Here is a 16,198-nt window from a genome sequence, read left to right as displayed (position 1 = left end):
TTCTGGTTTTGTCAAAAACTTTTCCTCAGTGTGTTGGTTGCCGGTTTCTTTGAAAGATAAGTTTCAACATTTTTTTAGTTTATGGTTATACAAATACTGAAAGAAAACAATCTTTTATGAGAGTACACTGTCTCAAAAGACCTTTGCGATCAAGGAGTGTACTGCTAAAAAAAATTTCATTTCTTTTTCACTTATCAAAATCTCTAACTTTAGAAAAATTTTCCATGAAAATTTTAGACAGTTTTTTTGTGTAACTGCTGAAAAATTTTTCTTTTTTCTTGTCCTTCACCATAAAAGTTTGCAACAATAAAGTTGACTGAATGTAGCTAATTGACAGATTGCTAGTTTTTTTTAACCTTGAGTATCCGCCACTTCTTATACTGGCCTATGATCTTGTTTAAAAGTTAAGTTGATACTTTGCCAACATACATTTGAAGTGATAATGAACTCGAAAATCAAAAAAGTACATAATAGTTAGTTTTGCTTCATAGTTTCATTCATAGTTCCATAAGAAAACATTATAAAGTTTGAGCTTTCTCAAGTCCAGCAAGGTTAACCTAAACAAAACTTTTAAACAAAACCAGACAAAATCAAATAAAATTACACTGTTCATACAACCTTTGAAGTTAAGCTCGCACAAAGAATCTCTGCACAAAAAAATGGTTGTCGAAAAAAAACTATTTGGCAGACAGTTTAGCTATCATAATGTATTATTGGCTCTTCTCGAGCGGAGGGACATCTCGAGTTGAGCTTCATGGTGCGTTGGTGCGTTCTCTTTTTCATAGGAAAACATAAAAGGGGAAGTCTGAAAACAATATAAAAAATTTGATCTTAAAAATTTGATTTTTTTAAAGATAGACTGTATCAGATCAAAACAATTTTAATATCGTTCCTTTTGAACATATTGCGAGTTGCCGCCTCTGAACATTTACAGGACACAATGGACATGGACTTTGATTTTGAGTTCCCCTAAACGAAGCAACAAAAGAACATCCATAAAAACTCATCATTTGGAAACGGCTTCGCATGGTTGCATCCAAAGACATACTCTTGTCAATGAATAAAAGGTCTCCTCACAATTATCCAATTTGCCATAAAATACTGAAACCAAAAACAGCATACCATTGCTTGTCTACAAATTAAACACCATCAATGGAATATTATTTCATTCCAAATAAAAAAAAATGCTTACAGAGTCATGTCAAACAATTTTATTTCCAATTTTCCTTTTTTCAAAATTTTTTATTGCAAAACAAATCGGTTTCTAATGATTTGTTGAAAGCCAGTTTGCCTGGAGACAAAACATTTTCACAAAAATTATGAACTGAATTGAGTTTGATTCTGAGATTTATAACTGGACGCAAACAAACAAAAATTTCTTGGACTGATAATTCTGAACTTTAGTGATTTTAGTACAATTATTACTCCTTTTTTGAAAAAATCTTTCCGCTGTTTCTGACATTGTATCAAATTGACGTAAATTTGACCTAAAACGAAAAAAATCTAAATTATAATCCAGAAGATATTAGCAAAATCGAATCTGGCACCAGCGAGCAAACTTCAGTCGCTGCTCCCTCCCCCGCCCAGTGGCACGCTCAGCAACCCCGGCAGTCCCGGCAGCTCCCCGAAGAGGACCTTCAAGCAAAGTTGTGGAAATATTGAGCCCCTGTTTTGGTGGCAGCCACCCGTCGTGAACAGCCAATTCGTCGTATCACTTTTGGCAGATGGTAGTCAAATAAGTGTCCCTCAAACTAGCTGTGCCGCATGTCGCATATTTTACAGATCTCTCACGTAAACTCCAAATTACTTTATAAGAAGAATCATTTAGGGAATTATTAATTTGAGACTACAATAAATAATAATTGATCAGAAACATGTGAAAAAAAGCTGCTATAAAAAGATGCTATAAAAAGAAACAACTTTGAAAATAAAGTGTTTCAAATCAAAATTTGTTTCTGATAATGGCTCTCATGATAAATTTCTAAAAAAAAATTCGTTTTTTCGTATTCAGGAAGACAGACACCAAACTAAACAATCATTTGGATGAAAACGAAGAAACCCGGGAGCAAGAATTTTCGACAATTAGAAACAGCGGCAGCACAAACAATCTGTCAACATCACATTCTACATCACAACAACACCAGCAACATCAGGGCGCTAACTTATTAACTAGCAATAATACTAACCAAAGTTCTTCTCAGTCATCTTTGAATCGTCTGTTGGTGACTCAGAATTTGGTGGGTGGGGGAAACAACTCGAACAGTAGGGGGAGCCTGTCTCATTCTCCCAGCAACTCCCTGCACAATTTGGTCTTCAGTAAAACTCACCTCTTGAGAAACAACAAGGGCTCGAGTGAGTAATTTTATTAAGAGCATGGTCGCTTTTTCTCCAAAAATTTGAAACTTACTTTTTCAACTACGGAAACTGAACACAACTATGCCTTTCGAGGGCATAATCAACGGGTGTTACAAGTTAAACAACTTCCTTCTGAATATTCAAATTTTGAACTCATGAGGATAAAAACATACACTAAATTGCAAAATGAAAAGCCGTAGTTGTGCTCATTTTTTTCGCATTTTTTTTTTCATTTTTTTCTTTTAATTTTTTTTCTTGTTGAAATTTTGATCTTGATACGTAAAACTGAATACATTGAAATCCTATATTAGATAGCAAAACCGTTGATGTAGTTTTTTTGTTCAGGTGATTGATTGATTGAAAAACCAATCTACTTTTAATCTTCTTCTGAACAAAACTGGAAAATGGAAAAATCTAACCAGTTTTTCGCGACAAAAAGTTGAAATCATGCCTCAATGGATTTTAAAAGAAAAGATTATTCAAAATCAAAGCCTAATTGTTGTAATAAGCTTAATAAATAGTTTCAGATAACTGAAAATGAACTCCGGCAAGAACCAGTACTCATTGAAAGAAATGACCAACTTGAGTTTTTAGGACCAAACCCCTCTTGGCACTGGCAGAACGGATGATAAGCCGTTATCAAATCTTTTTTTATTACGATGAGCCCACCAAATGAAAAATCTGAATCAACTATCAACCAGACAATCGAAACTACATCTCAAAACAAACGTAAAGTCTTAAAACTGAGGTTATTCAAACGATCCGTACATAAATGAACGAGTGAATAAAGCGTTTAGTCGATGAAACAATGATCGGTTTCAGAAGTAAATTTCAATCTGAGGTGGAAGAAAAAGTTGAAGATCAAGCGAACATTTCAAAGCTACAATTTATATCCGAAGTTGAATGATTGGAGTCGTACAATTGGCGAGACAATGTAAAAAAAAACGGCTTAAGTGAGGAAATTGTGCAATCTGAAAACAGCAAAGAAACTCAACAGGAAAACGAAACGCTAACTAAAGCGATTGACTTAGGAAGACAAATTGATAAGACTATTAATGAAAAAAAAAACATTTGTTGCGCATCGACTGCCAGGAAGCGGAACCCAGAGTAGGCCAAAAAATGTCAAGTTTGCGAGAAGGACTGCGAAAGTCATCTTACTAAGAAAAAAACTATTGAGAGCAAATCAACACCTGAAATATGTACGAGTGTTCAAAGACTTGAGCCGTCCAAGGCTCAACTTCTTCAACTTGATGAGAAACGATCCCCGTATTGGACGCGTGGAGGGACTATTTTCTTTCAGCGGGAAGGAAATCAGCGGATTAAAAAAACTGACCAATTTTTCGAGGGAGGAAAGCTGCTAGACTATGCTTACAATGATGTTTTAAAGTGCTTTGATAAGTTTTTTTTAAACAAATCATCAACATCGCTAAAAACGAAAATTACAACGATGGAAAACGGTATATGTTAATAATAGGTTCTTATTGTCTAATGTACGCTCGTTTGAAAAGCATCACGAAGATATAGAAGCCCTACATAGTCGTCCCGATTCTTCTATTAGTTAATTGTGTTTAACAGAAGCTTGGTTATATAAAAATGACAATCTCAATGTGTATAAAATCAAAGGTGCTCATAGGGTTATCACGAATAATAGAGTAACAAGAGGTGGTAGAACTATGATACAACTTAGCGAAAAAACAAATTCAATTGAACAAATTAATAGTGGTTTGCCAGAAACCATCTCACTAATAGTTTAAATTAGTGGAAAACAATTGATAATTGCGTTAGCATTTGTTCCACTGCGCTTCAATAAATTTCAGTTTGTCGATGAGCTTGATAAAGAATGAGAAGTTTTTTCTCACTTTATTTTACCAATAATCTTAGCCAAATATTTCAAAATGGATACTTTAAGTAAAGTGAGTAATGATTTACAGCAATCATACCTAAATTCAATAAGAATCAATGGCTTTGAACTATTGAATAAATCTGCAACTCCAATAAGTGATTCCTCAGAAACATATTTGGATTACTTTATAACACAAGTTTTGGAAAATCTTGCCATTGAAGTAATGGAAAATGATTGCGTTTTCGACCACAATAGGTAACCTTAAAAATTTGTTTTTTTTTCATGAAACCTCATTCATCGGGTTATTGTTAACGGGTTATGTCTTTTTCAACGAAAAGAATTCAATGAAGGAATTCCTGCTCGTTCCAAAACAAAACTTGGAGTTCTCCAACTTAATCAATGATAAAAGCATTAACATTGCCTACCAAAAACATAGTCAATGCCTTCAGAAAACTTTGAACATGTTTGCTCACATACAGGAAAGTTGTCCTAAAAACAAGAATAATGCTCCTTAATTTCATAAATGCTTGAAAAATCAACCTTGAGAAGAAATCAACTTTACAAATTATGAAAATTGGAAAAGGGAAACAAGAAAAAGGAAAAAATCCTTTTTGAATGTTTGAAGGTAAAAAAAAATATCAGACAGGCCGAAAAACGTATTTTTTCATTAATCTCAATAATTGTATAGTAGACTTGAGACACGTGTATAATGTTTTAAACGAACTTAAAAGTAAAATCCTAAAACAACAAAAGTCACATTACTAAAATTAGACTGAAAAAAATGGTCTGACTCTCCATCAATAGCTTAGGCTTTTAATGAGTACTTTTCAACTGTTGGCATCAAATTAGTTAAGAAAACAAACCATATGGAAGTTGTAAATCCGGTGTATCAAAATAATATAGCAAGTCAATCAATATGTCTATTCAACCTGCTCATTTTTTGAGGTAATCAATTACAAAACTAGCTAAAAGTCCAAACAAATTTATGGAATTGACAAAATTAGTAACTTTTTTTTCTTAAAAAGTTGTTTTGTGATAGCACCTTATTTAACAAACTTTACAAATTTTTCTTTTGCTACTAGAAGTTTTCCAGAAGACCTCAAATTAGCTGCCACTTTTTAAAGCTTGTAGCAGAATTGAACTAAGCATTTATCGCCCAAAATCCTTGTTGAGTAGCTGCAGTAAAATAATTAAAAAGATATGCACTCTCCTGCTTTTACAGCTACTTTGAAAAATTTAGATTTTTGTATAATAGCCAATCAGGTTTTCGAGAGAAATTTGCAACGGTCGATGCACTAGCAGAAGTAACTGAATGAATATGATTAAGAGTCAAGGAAAACAAAAAATTTAGTTTTTTTTTTGTCAGTTTAAAAAAAAGATTTTGTTACTTTGATCACTCAATGCTGCGGGCAAATTGTTACAAATGGTTTGAAAATCTTTCGTCTAAGAGATCTCAAGATGTAAAGGTGAAAAACTGTTTCTGTGATTGGCTACCAGTCACTTCAGGTTTACCTCAAGGCTCTGCTTCAGGCTGTCTTCTTTTTTTTTGGTTTTTATAAATGATATGCATCATGCAGTTTCAAAGTTAAAAAAGTTTCGTTTTGCTGACGATACAAATATATTATGGGATATCTCAAAATTTGAAGAGTTTCAATTAGATTTGACAAATGTTTCAACCTGGTTTTGCCTAAATAAGTTAACTTTGAACTCAGATAAAGCTACCATAATAAGTTTTGCAAAAAAATAAGTGCTTCTAACCTTTATGTCAAATTTGTTGATAGTTATTAGGAAGTTGAACCCTCTTGTTGTACCCTGATGTCATTGTAGATTCTAACGTGAATTTTTTTCAACAAATTCAGACAGTAAATTCAAAATTAGGGAGGCATTGCGGTTTAATTTCTAAACTGAGATACTATGTACCAACTGCGATCTTGCCCTAATACTATCTGTCGAATATAAAGCCAATAATACAAAAATGTTTGCCCATACATTGTGGCTTGAGATTTTTTTAAGTCCAACTTTACTTCTCCAGCGAAAAAACTTTGGCATGATTTGTTTGGAAAGGAAAGTTGATTCAATTACACAACCTTTTATTCACAACAGAATACTAACAGAGCATGACTTATCTCTGTACGAATTGTTAAAACTTAGTTTTAGATCGTTGAATCGAAAACTTTCCACAAAAGTTCTGATTTCTGTGTTTTCTATAAAAATTTTTGCATATAAAACAACAATTTTAAAATATACAACACTCGCACCCCCATTCTGGAAAACAAAATGAAAATTTGTTCTTTGAGTAACAGAGAAGCGAATTTACTGAACATGATGAGCGAAACTGATTTGTTGCCGGAGAAAATTGGAGAAAGTCTGTAAAGATAGAAAACCTTTTCGTTCATAAACTATAAAAAATTTCCTTCTCGGAAATAGCAAATAGTCGACAATCAGTAGATTTTCAACGTATTCAAAATTTTATCCAGCATTTAAATGCTAACAGATAATCACTCTGGTGCAAATTTATTCTAAGAAATGAAATTTCATATCCTTGTAATTTTTGAGCTTTCGCATTTTTTCAAAAAAAATTCGAATCTTCCAGAAAAACTTAGGAAATTTTGAAAAAAAAGAGACAAAAAAAAACCGTTTACCAGGTTATCGTTAAAATAATAGGCTCGTCTAACCGCAATTTTATACCTTTATTTCTTTTCCTTTCCAATTTTTATTGTAATTCTCATTTTCAAAAACAAAATGGAAAAGCTTTTGATACATCGTATCATATTATCGATAACAGCCTGACCTGACTTTATGCTACCGAGTTGTGCTAAATCACATAAAAAGATTTTAAAAAAACGCTTCAAAAATTTTTTTTTTTCATTATTGTGATTTTTTTTTCTAATAATAACTCTAACGTCTTTGAATAGAGGGTAGAACTTAAGTAGGACCGCAATGTGTCTTTCGTTTATCCGTTCCAATTTCATGTACTGATTTGAATGGTTCGATATCAGCTGTTTGTAATCAGTTGGAAATAAATTGATGATTGTTGTTTGTTTCTTCATGATTTTGTATAAATAAACTCTTTCTTCATGATTTTGGATAAATAAAGTCTTTTTCTTATTCAATTAATTTTTAAAAGCATTATTGAAAAAATTTTCCTGATTTTTCAAGCTAGAAACTAAGTTATCCTAATGTGAAGCTTGATTGCATTTCTCGCTCATTAACCAAGAAAAGGGCAAATTAATGAAGAAATTCAGAAGGTTAACTAAAAAAAACTATCTAAGAAAATTGTTACATTTTTGTAATATTTGCTGCGGTCGGAACATTCTATACTACCTGCGCATCAACTGACTCTTTTCATTTTGCTTATATTTTCGTTGATTCAAACTTTCGATAAAACGAAAGCCAATTATGAGTTTTAATAGTAACATGAGAGTTAATTGCGATTGTTTGAAGTTACTTGAGTAATCTTGGTTCTATTTACTTCACAAAATTGTTAAACTTACAAATAAAAAGTTAGAAATAACTGTAAAAAACTAATAAAACGTTTTAACGCCAGTCGCTCATTTGATAAAATGAAAACTGGCTTTCATTATTGAGCGATTCAATTGAAAAAATTATATTTAATTTCATGCGCATTTTTGTTTCAAGCGCATTTCAAGCGCAAAAAGTTCACTTCATTATTTTTCAATTCTAGCGAATAAAATAAATCAAAGTCCCTCTAATTATCTATCTGCCTGGCTCCAAATTTTCTTTTTTGTTCAGTTTCATGAATCCCGAAAATAAACCAAAACACCATTCTATAGAAAAATGAATAGGGGAAATTGAAAAATATCTATGAAAGGTAACCTCTCACCTTACAGTGTAGTTGTCGAAATTTACCTGATTTTACTCAATAGTTGAAAATTTTTGTTCAATCACATCAGGAGGCACTTAGCATAAGGGTAAATCCGTCAGAACGTGAAATCGATCCCCTGCCATTGCAATGATAGTGTGTGAGGACGAGCTCTCACTTGGCATCTAGCTCCAGGTCCCTGGCCGATATCGGCTGCAAAGTGGCACCTCCTAAAATTTCTAGACTCAAAAAAAAACACGACCTCGGGGAATTGAGAGAAACAGGCTAGGCTTGGACAGGCTGGATAGCCTTTCATAGAGCCTCTGCGAATCTCAGAGAACACAACTAATTATTATGATTATTTTGATTACTTTCCCTAAAAAAAACACTTTTTAAATCAGCTCAACACCATTGGCGTAAATCGATAGTGCACAACGGAGGCTACGTGCCCCTCTCCCTTGAGGAGGATCTGTTCCCCCCTGAGTTGGAAGTGAGTCCCGAGAGGACTGCGGTGGGGGAGTTGGCGCAATACTCACTCCAACAAGACGACCACAACTACTTGGAAATCAGGTTTGCAACTAAAAAAAATTCGGGGTTCAATTTTTGCAAAAGGAAAACAGCACGATACCAATTCTGGTAGAAGTTTGGACCAATGTTTGTCATATCTCTGAGCATTGTTGACTGAAAACAAACTGAAAAAAAACGCTGTTTAATTTCTAGGTTTTCGATTTATAGAAATTAAAAAAAAGGAAATAAATGTCAAGTCAAGACAGCAGACTTGACTTGACATTTAGGAAATGGTGAAGCTCCTGCGTTGCGGTATTTGAGAAAAAGCACGATACCAATTCTGGTAGCAGTTTGGACCAATTTTTGTCATATCTCTGAGCATTGTTGACTGAAAACAAACTGAAAAAAACGCTGTTTAATTTCTAGGTTTTCGATTTATAGAAATTAAAAAAAAGGAAATAAATGTCAAGTCAAGACAGCAGACTTGACTTGACATTTAGGAAATGGTGAAGCTCCTGCGTTGCGGTATTTGAGATAAAGCACGATACCAATTCTGGTAGCAGTTTGGACCAATTTTTGTCATATCTCTGAGCATTGTTGACTGAAAACAAACTGAAAAAAAAACGCTGTTTAATTTCTAGGTTTTCGATTCATAGAAATTAAAAAAAGGAAATAAATGTCAAGTCAAGACAGCAGACTTGACTTGACATTTAGGAAATGGTGAAGCTCCTGCGTTGCGGTATTTGAGAAACAGCACGATACCAATTCTGGTAGCAGTTTGGACCAATGTTTGTCATATCTCTGAGCATTGTTGACTGAAAACAAACTGAAAAAAAAACGCTGTTTAATTTCTAGGTTTTCGATTTATAGAAATTAAAAAAAAGGAAATAAATGTCAAGTCAAGACAGCAGACTTGACTTGACATTTAGGAAATGGTGAAGCTCCTGCGTTGCGGTATTTGAGAAACAGCACGATACCAATTCTGGTAGAAGTTTGGACCAATGTTTGTCATATCTCTGAGCATTGTTGACCGAAAACAAACTGAAAAAAAACGCTGTTTAATTTCTAGGTTTTCGATTTATAGAAATTAAAAAAAAGGAAATAAATGTCAAGTCAAGACAGCAGACTTGACTTGACATTTAGGAAATGGTGAAGCTCCTGCGTTGCGGTATTTGAGAAAAAGCACGATACCAATTCTGGTAGCAGTTTGGACCAATTTTTGTCATATCTCTGAGCATTGTTGACTGAAAACAAACTGAAAAAAAAACGCTGTTTAATTTCTAGGTTTTCGATTCATAGAAATTAAAAAAAGGAAATAAATGTCAAGTCAAGACAGCAGACTTGACTTGACATTTAGGAAATGGTGAAGCTCCTGCGTTGCGGTATTTGAGAAACAGCACGATACCAATTCTGGTAGCAGTTTGGACCAATGTTTGTCATATCTCTGAGCATTGTTGACTGAAAACAAACTGAAAAAAAAAACGCTGTTTAATTTCTAGGTTTTCGATTTATAGAAATTAAAAAAAAGGAAATAAATGTCAAGTCAAGACAGCAGACTTGACTTGACATTTAGGAAATGGTGAAGCTCCTGCGTTGCGGTATTTGAGAAAAAGCACGATACCAATTCTGGTAGCAGTTTGGACCAATTTTTGTCATATCTCTGAGCATTGTTGACTGAAAACAAACTGAAAAAAAAACGCTGTTTAATTTCTAGGTTTTCGATTCATAGAAATTAAAAAAAGGAAATAAATGTCAAGTCAAGACAGCAGACTTGACTTGACATTTAGGAAATGGTGAAGCTCCTGCGTTGCGGTATTTGAGAAACAGCACGATACCAATTCTGGTAGCAGTTTGGACCAATTTTTGTCATATCTCTGAGCATTGTTGACTGAAAACAAACTGAAAAAAAACGCTGTTTAATTTCTAGGTTTTCGATTCATAGAAATTAAAAAAAGGAAATAAATGTCAAGTCAAGACAGCAGACTTGACTTGACATTTAGGAAATGGTGAAGCTCCTGCGTTGCGGTATTTGAGAAACAGCACGATACCAATTCTGGTAGCAGTTTGGACCAATTTTTGTCATATCTCTGAGCATTGTTGACTGAAAACAAACTGAAAAAAAAACGCTGTTTAATTTCTAGGTTTTCGATTCATAGAAATTAAAAAAAGGAAATAAATGTCAAGTCAAGACAGCAGACTTGACTTGATATTTAGGAAATGGTGAAGCTCCTGCGTTGCGGTATTTGAGAAAAAGCACGATACCAATTCTGGTAGCAGTTTGGACCAATTTTTGTCATATCTCTGAGCATTGTTGACTGAGAACAAACTGAAAAAAAACGCTGTTTAATTTCTAGGTTTTCGATTTATAGAAATTAAAAAAAGGAAATAAATGTCAAGTCAAAACAGCAGACTTGACTTGACATTTAGGAAATGGTGAAGCTCCTGCGTTGCGGTATTTGAGAAACAGCACGATACCAATTCTGGTAGCAGTTTGGACCAATTTTTGTCATATCTCTGAGCATTGTTGACTGAAAACAAACTGAAAAAAAACGCTGTTTAATTTCTAGGTTTTCGATTTATAGAAATTAAAAAAAGGAAATAAATGTCAAGTCAAGACAGCAGACTTGACTTGACATTTAGGAAATGGTGAAGCTCCTGCGTTGCGGTATTTGAGAAACAGCACGATACCAATTCTGGTAGCAGTTTGGACCAATTTTTGTCATATCTCTTAGCATTGTTGACTGAAAACAAACTGAAAAAAAAACGCTGTTTAATTTCTAGGTTTTCGATTTATAGAATTTAAAAAAAGGAAATAAATGTCAAGTCAAGACAGAAGACTTGACTTGACATTTAGGAAATGGTGAAGCTCCTGCGTTGCGGTATTTGAGAAACAGCACGATACCAATTCTGGTAGCAGTTTGGACCAATTTTTGTCATATCTCTGAGCATTGTTGACTGAAAACAAACTGAAAAAAAACGCTGTTTAATTTCTAGGTTTTCGATTTATAGAAATTAAAAAAAGGAAATAAATGTCAAGTCAAGACAGCAGACTTGACTTGACATTTAGGAAATGGTGAAGCTCCTGCGTTGCGGTATTTGAGAAACAGCACGATACCAATTCTGGTAGAAGTTTGGACCAATTTTTGTCATATCTCTGAGCATTGTTGACTGAAAACAAACTGAAAAAAAAAACGCTGTTTAATTTCTAGGTTTTCGATTTATAGAAATTAAAAAAAGGAAATAAATGTCAAGTCAAGACAGCAGACTTGACTTGACATTTAGGAAATGGTGAAGCTCCTGCGTTGCGGTATTTGAGAAACAGCACGATACCAATTCTGGTAGCAGTTTGGACCAATGTTTGTCATATCTCTGAGCATTGTTGACTGAAAACAAACTGAAAAAAAACGCTGTTTAATTTCTAGGTTTTCGATTTATAGAAATTAAAAAAAGGAAATAAATGTCAAGTCAAGACAGCAGACTTGACTTGACATTTAGGAAATGGTGAAGCTCCTGCGTTGCGGTATTTGAGAAACAGCACGATACCAATTCTGGTAGCAGTTTGGAGCAATGTTTGTCATATCTCTGAGCATTGTTGACTGAAAACAAACTGAAAAAAAAACGCTGTTTAATTTCTAGGTTTTCGATTTATAGAAATTAAAAAAAAGGAAATACTTCAGTTTTGTCCGAGTAGATGAATTAGTCGTTGTACTCAGTAGCGGATTGTGTACTCAGTAGCAGATTTTACTCAGGCATTCGAGAACGCCTTTTTTGGCCTGTTTGTTGAACAAGTTGCCCGCGGCGCAGACAATTTGGTCAAAATTAGGTCTTTTATAGTAATTTGGGAGAGCTGAAAAGTCAATGATCAATTTGGTCGACCTAAAAAAAGGCCGACAAAATTTTCGAATTTTGTGAAAATCCAACCCCCCATCCCTCAGAGGAAACATTAAAATCCTAGACTCGCCCCTGACTGTACTTGAAGAATTATTTGCAAAACTTTTGATGTCATTCTTCTGAATTATAATTAGTTCTCGATGTTTCTTCCCGTGAAAAAAAATCCAGCACAAGCCCAATAAAGACACTTGCGGAGACAATAAGATTGCAGCAAAAACTCTATGGTCAATTTCGGAAACCTAAACCGGTTCAATTCAAGGATTTAAGCGCAATTCTTTTTTGAAATTAGCTTTGTATTGATTTTTGTACCTGGTTTTGTATTGATTATTCCAATTTTTTGCAAAAAAATTGATGCATTTTAAATGCTCTCGATTGTCGTCAAAGAAAATTGTCACCCTACATTCGAGTGCAGAACCGAAAAAATTTGGTGTTCAAGTTGTTTTGTGTGGTAATTTGACAGGGAAGAGATAGCCCTAGACAAATTATTCCACTCCAAACTATCACTATCAATGCTGATTGGAGAGAAAAAGAAAGAGACTCTGGCTCACATGCACCTCAAGATTCAAAGAGAGCTGAACGAACTCAACAAACAACAACCATCTCCAAGACAGCAGAATACAAACGCAAATAGCAGCAAAAATGAAGCAGGAGGGGACTGTACTAGTGAAAGAGGAGGCTCTAGACGGAAAAGCAAAGATGCAGTGCGCAGTTCTAGCTTCGATGACTATAATTTCATAGGTGAAAACAAATGGTGAACCAATTTTTAAAAAATCCAGTTGGCTTGACCATTATTTGCTGACAAAAAATTGAAAGCTTGTATACCAACCGAACTGTTTACTGTCGCTAACTTTATGTTTTCACAGAAACTTCATGCACGAAACGGATTGGCAAATAATTTGTCACAAACAGAATTCTTTTCCTAACCTCTGAGTTTCGAAAAGTATTGTTTTTGTTTTAATGAGTTGAACAATTTTTACAATCAAAGCTCAAATTCTCAGCTTGTTTAAACTCATAACTTGTAAAGTTTTCAAGTAGCCAGTGCTAATGAACTTGACTTGACATTTAGGAAATGGTGAAGCTCCTGCGTTGCGGTATTTGAGAAATTCCAATTCAGAAAATGCCAATCAAGAAAACCCGCTTTCTGCAGATGCCCTCAAGTTCAACATGGTGCTTCAGTCATCCCTCGGGTGAAATAAAAATCTTTTCTTCTTCAGTCTTAATGATTTTGGGTCACATAAATGCCAGTAAAAGGGTTCCCAGAATTACATCAGCCATTATCAAAAAAGCTAGTTGTAAGAGCTTAAAAAAGGATTATCGAGGTTCGAATCCCACAGTTATCCGTGCTCAATGCATTTAAGATAAAAAAATCCTTGAAATTTTTATTCAGGGGAGTGAACTACACAGAATTTCACGTGAATAAGTCGTTTGTTGGTCTTTCCCCTCGTTGATAAAAAAAACAGTTTGTTTTTACTCAGAAAAAAAGTACGTTAAATTAGTTGGATCAATCAAAATGTTTTAGCGAGAGGGAGCGTCAAAGTCATCACATAGTAATCCCATCTTGTGACCCCCAACAGGAGAGGGGAGGGGCACAAAGGGCAGGGGCAGATGCAGGAGGGGGAGCACTCAGTCAGAGGGGACAACAGGGCTCCAAGGGGACGGAATCAGTTCACCCGTTGACTCCAGTCAGTTCCAGGAACAGCTCAACATCCACTAGGAAGGCGCTCGAACAATCGCAGGAAAAGTAAGACATATGTTCTCGAGGCTTGAGTATTTCTTAAGCATTTTGAAGACTCAAAATTTTGCAAAAGTTTCTTCAATTACTAAAAGTATCCAAAAAATTGTCAAAAATATCTTAAACAAATATCCAAATGTTCCTTTTTTTGCAGCCTCGGTAACACAAAATGGTCAAAAAAGTTTAAAAATGCACAAATTTTTCAATACTGGGTCGACAAAAGAATCGCTTGACCCAAGCTTGAACGTGATCAATATTCCTTTCTTTTTGTTCAGACTGTTCGCGTACTCGGGCAAAGTGATGCAGGCGAAGCAGGAGGCGGAGGAGAGGACGAGACAGATCTTGGAGAAGTTGGAGAGGAAGATAGACGACCTGCAGTTGAGTGAACACACACGCAACATACAACAGGGACTCAGTAATCTTCCCCTGCACTCAAATCATCACACAAGTCACTCCCAACATACTAGCAGCAGCAGCAGTAGCAGCAGCAGGTAACATTTTGTCTTTTTTGACAATTTCATCGGTTTGTCAGAACGTTTTTTAAACTTGTTTTTTTTATATCTTCTCTCATTTCGCTTTTGATTAGGACATTGTTGCCGCCGTTGCTTTTCCAGTCGGCAGCAAAGAGTCGCCAACTTCTCATGATAGTTTTCACTACGCTAATGTTTTGTGTGTTAGCGCATTTTCTCGCTGCTTATCAAATTTTCCTGCATTTTTCCATAAAGAATGGTCATAAAGTTTTGTTACCTTTTAAACGTTTGGTTAGTTTTATTTTAATTTTTATCTTCACGTTTCTTGAAAGAAAAAACAAAAATGTCATTGAAATTTAAGAAACCGAGCGAGAGAAAAAAAGGTGATCACAAAAAATGCTTAATGAAATGTAACATCAGAATTCGGAAACTCTGTTTGTTTCCGACTTAAAAAAACGGCATCCAAATCTTAAGTAACAGTGAGGTGAGAAAGGATTTCTAAAAAGCCATATTGAAAGCTAATAAATCAGCTGAAGCTACGGTTTGAACCAAGGAATCCGTAACAAACTCGTTACAGACTTTTTAGTAAATTTTTTTCTGAGTGTTTCACAACGAAAAAGGTAAACAAAACTCTAGTGTAATTTTCTTGCGCAGCAGCAGAGAGTGTGGTATAAAAACGATAATTTTTAGACAATGGACGCATAGTCGAGGCAATAAAAAAAGCAAAAGCTATCAGCATCACCGGGATTTGAACCCTATCCTGCGGAGTAGCAGTCGGGGTCAGAATGCGCTGTTGCCGAACACGTGGACTCCGAATGTGATGGAGGTGTCTGCAGCCACTGGAAGAGGAGCTACTAGTTCTTGCACTAACATCAGCGAAACATATAAGTGAGACCAAGGAAATTATGATCATGTACAAAAAAAATGATTTTATCAGATTGAGGCAAGTTGTAGAATTTTCAGAAAAAAGTGAAAATTAAGACGTTGAATTTTTGAGATATTTTAAACTGAACCGTAGTTCCGAGTTGATTCATAACTCTAAAGTCTAAAGTCTAATTCTAAAGTCACATGCTCAGCAGTAAACTCTGAGTGACAATCAGAAAAGTTACTCGCCAACCGCAAGGTATCTTGAGGCACTATTTCAGGACATCAATCTTTGTTCGACCCTATTATTGGCCTCCACGTATATTTTTTAAGTTTATCTACGGCGCGGAAGAGCGCAAACATGAAAATTGAAATAAGAACAAAATTTTCAAAAAAACACCAGTGCTTGCACTTGACAATGAACTGAACATGACAATCACAAGTTAATACAAAGAGCCTCTTTGTCCCAGTAATATAAAACAGAACTGCTCCTAAAACAGAACAGAATTAATTAACTTATAGTCGCTTCTCCTGTATTGTATTTGTTGATTGCGCACTCACAGTTGAATCAGTAGCACATTCGCAGCAGTACCCGACCTAGGAATCTCCCGCCCCCAGGAATTCGAAACGCTAGGCAGTGCGACGCCCAGAAAAACCTTTGAAGATCGAATTATAGATTGAATTAACATTTTTTAACGAGTTGCAGAAAGAGG

General features: G+C 34.8%; 1 protein-coding gene across 3 annotated transcripts in view; it reads left to right on the top strand.

The window, feature by feature from the left end:
- LOC134842105 (uncharacterized) overlaps nucleotides 1-16,198 on the top strand; it is a 34,549-nt gene that overhangs the window by 14,643 nt on the left and 3,708 nt on the right. Inside the window, exons 2-9 of one of the 3 annotated variants that reach the window (XM_063858290.1) lie at nucleotides 935-1,791; nucleotides 2,012-2,352; nucleotides 8,423-8,591; nucleotides 12,880-13,157; nucleotides 13,486-13,606; nucleotides 13,939-14,160; nucleotides 14,427-14,642; nucleotides 15,312-15,509. In XM_063858290.1, coding sequence (XP_063714360.1) covers nucleotides 12,929-13,157; nucleotides 13,486-13,606; nucleotides 13,939-14,160; nucleotides 14,427-14,642; nucleotides 15,312-15,509 — 986 coding nt within the window. In that variant the 5' untranslated portion in view covers nucleotides 935-1,791; nucleotides 2,012-2,352; nucleotides 8,423-8,591; nucleotides 12,880-12,928. The remainder of the gene's footprint in view (nucleotides 1-934; nucleotides 1,792-2,011; nucleotides 2,353-8,422; nucleotides 8,592-12,879; nucleotides 13,158-13,485; nucleotides 13,607-13,938; nucleotides 14,161-14,426; nucleotides 14,643-15,311; nucleotides 15,510-16,198) is intronic. The other 2 variants (XM_063858289.1, XM_063858291.1) reach the window with 2 other exon arrangements.

The sequence above is a fragment of the Symsagittifera roscoffensis genome, chromosome 3 (genome assembly GCF_963678635.1).
Source record: "Symsagittifera roscoffensis chromosome 3, txSymRosc1.1, whole genome shotgun sequence".
Taxonomy (NCBI): domain Eukaryota; kingdom Metazoa; phylum Xenacoelomorpha; order Acoela; family Convolutidae; genus Symsagittifera; species Symsagittifera roscoffensis.
This window is presented reverse-complemented; position numbering and strand designations above follow the sequence as displayed.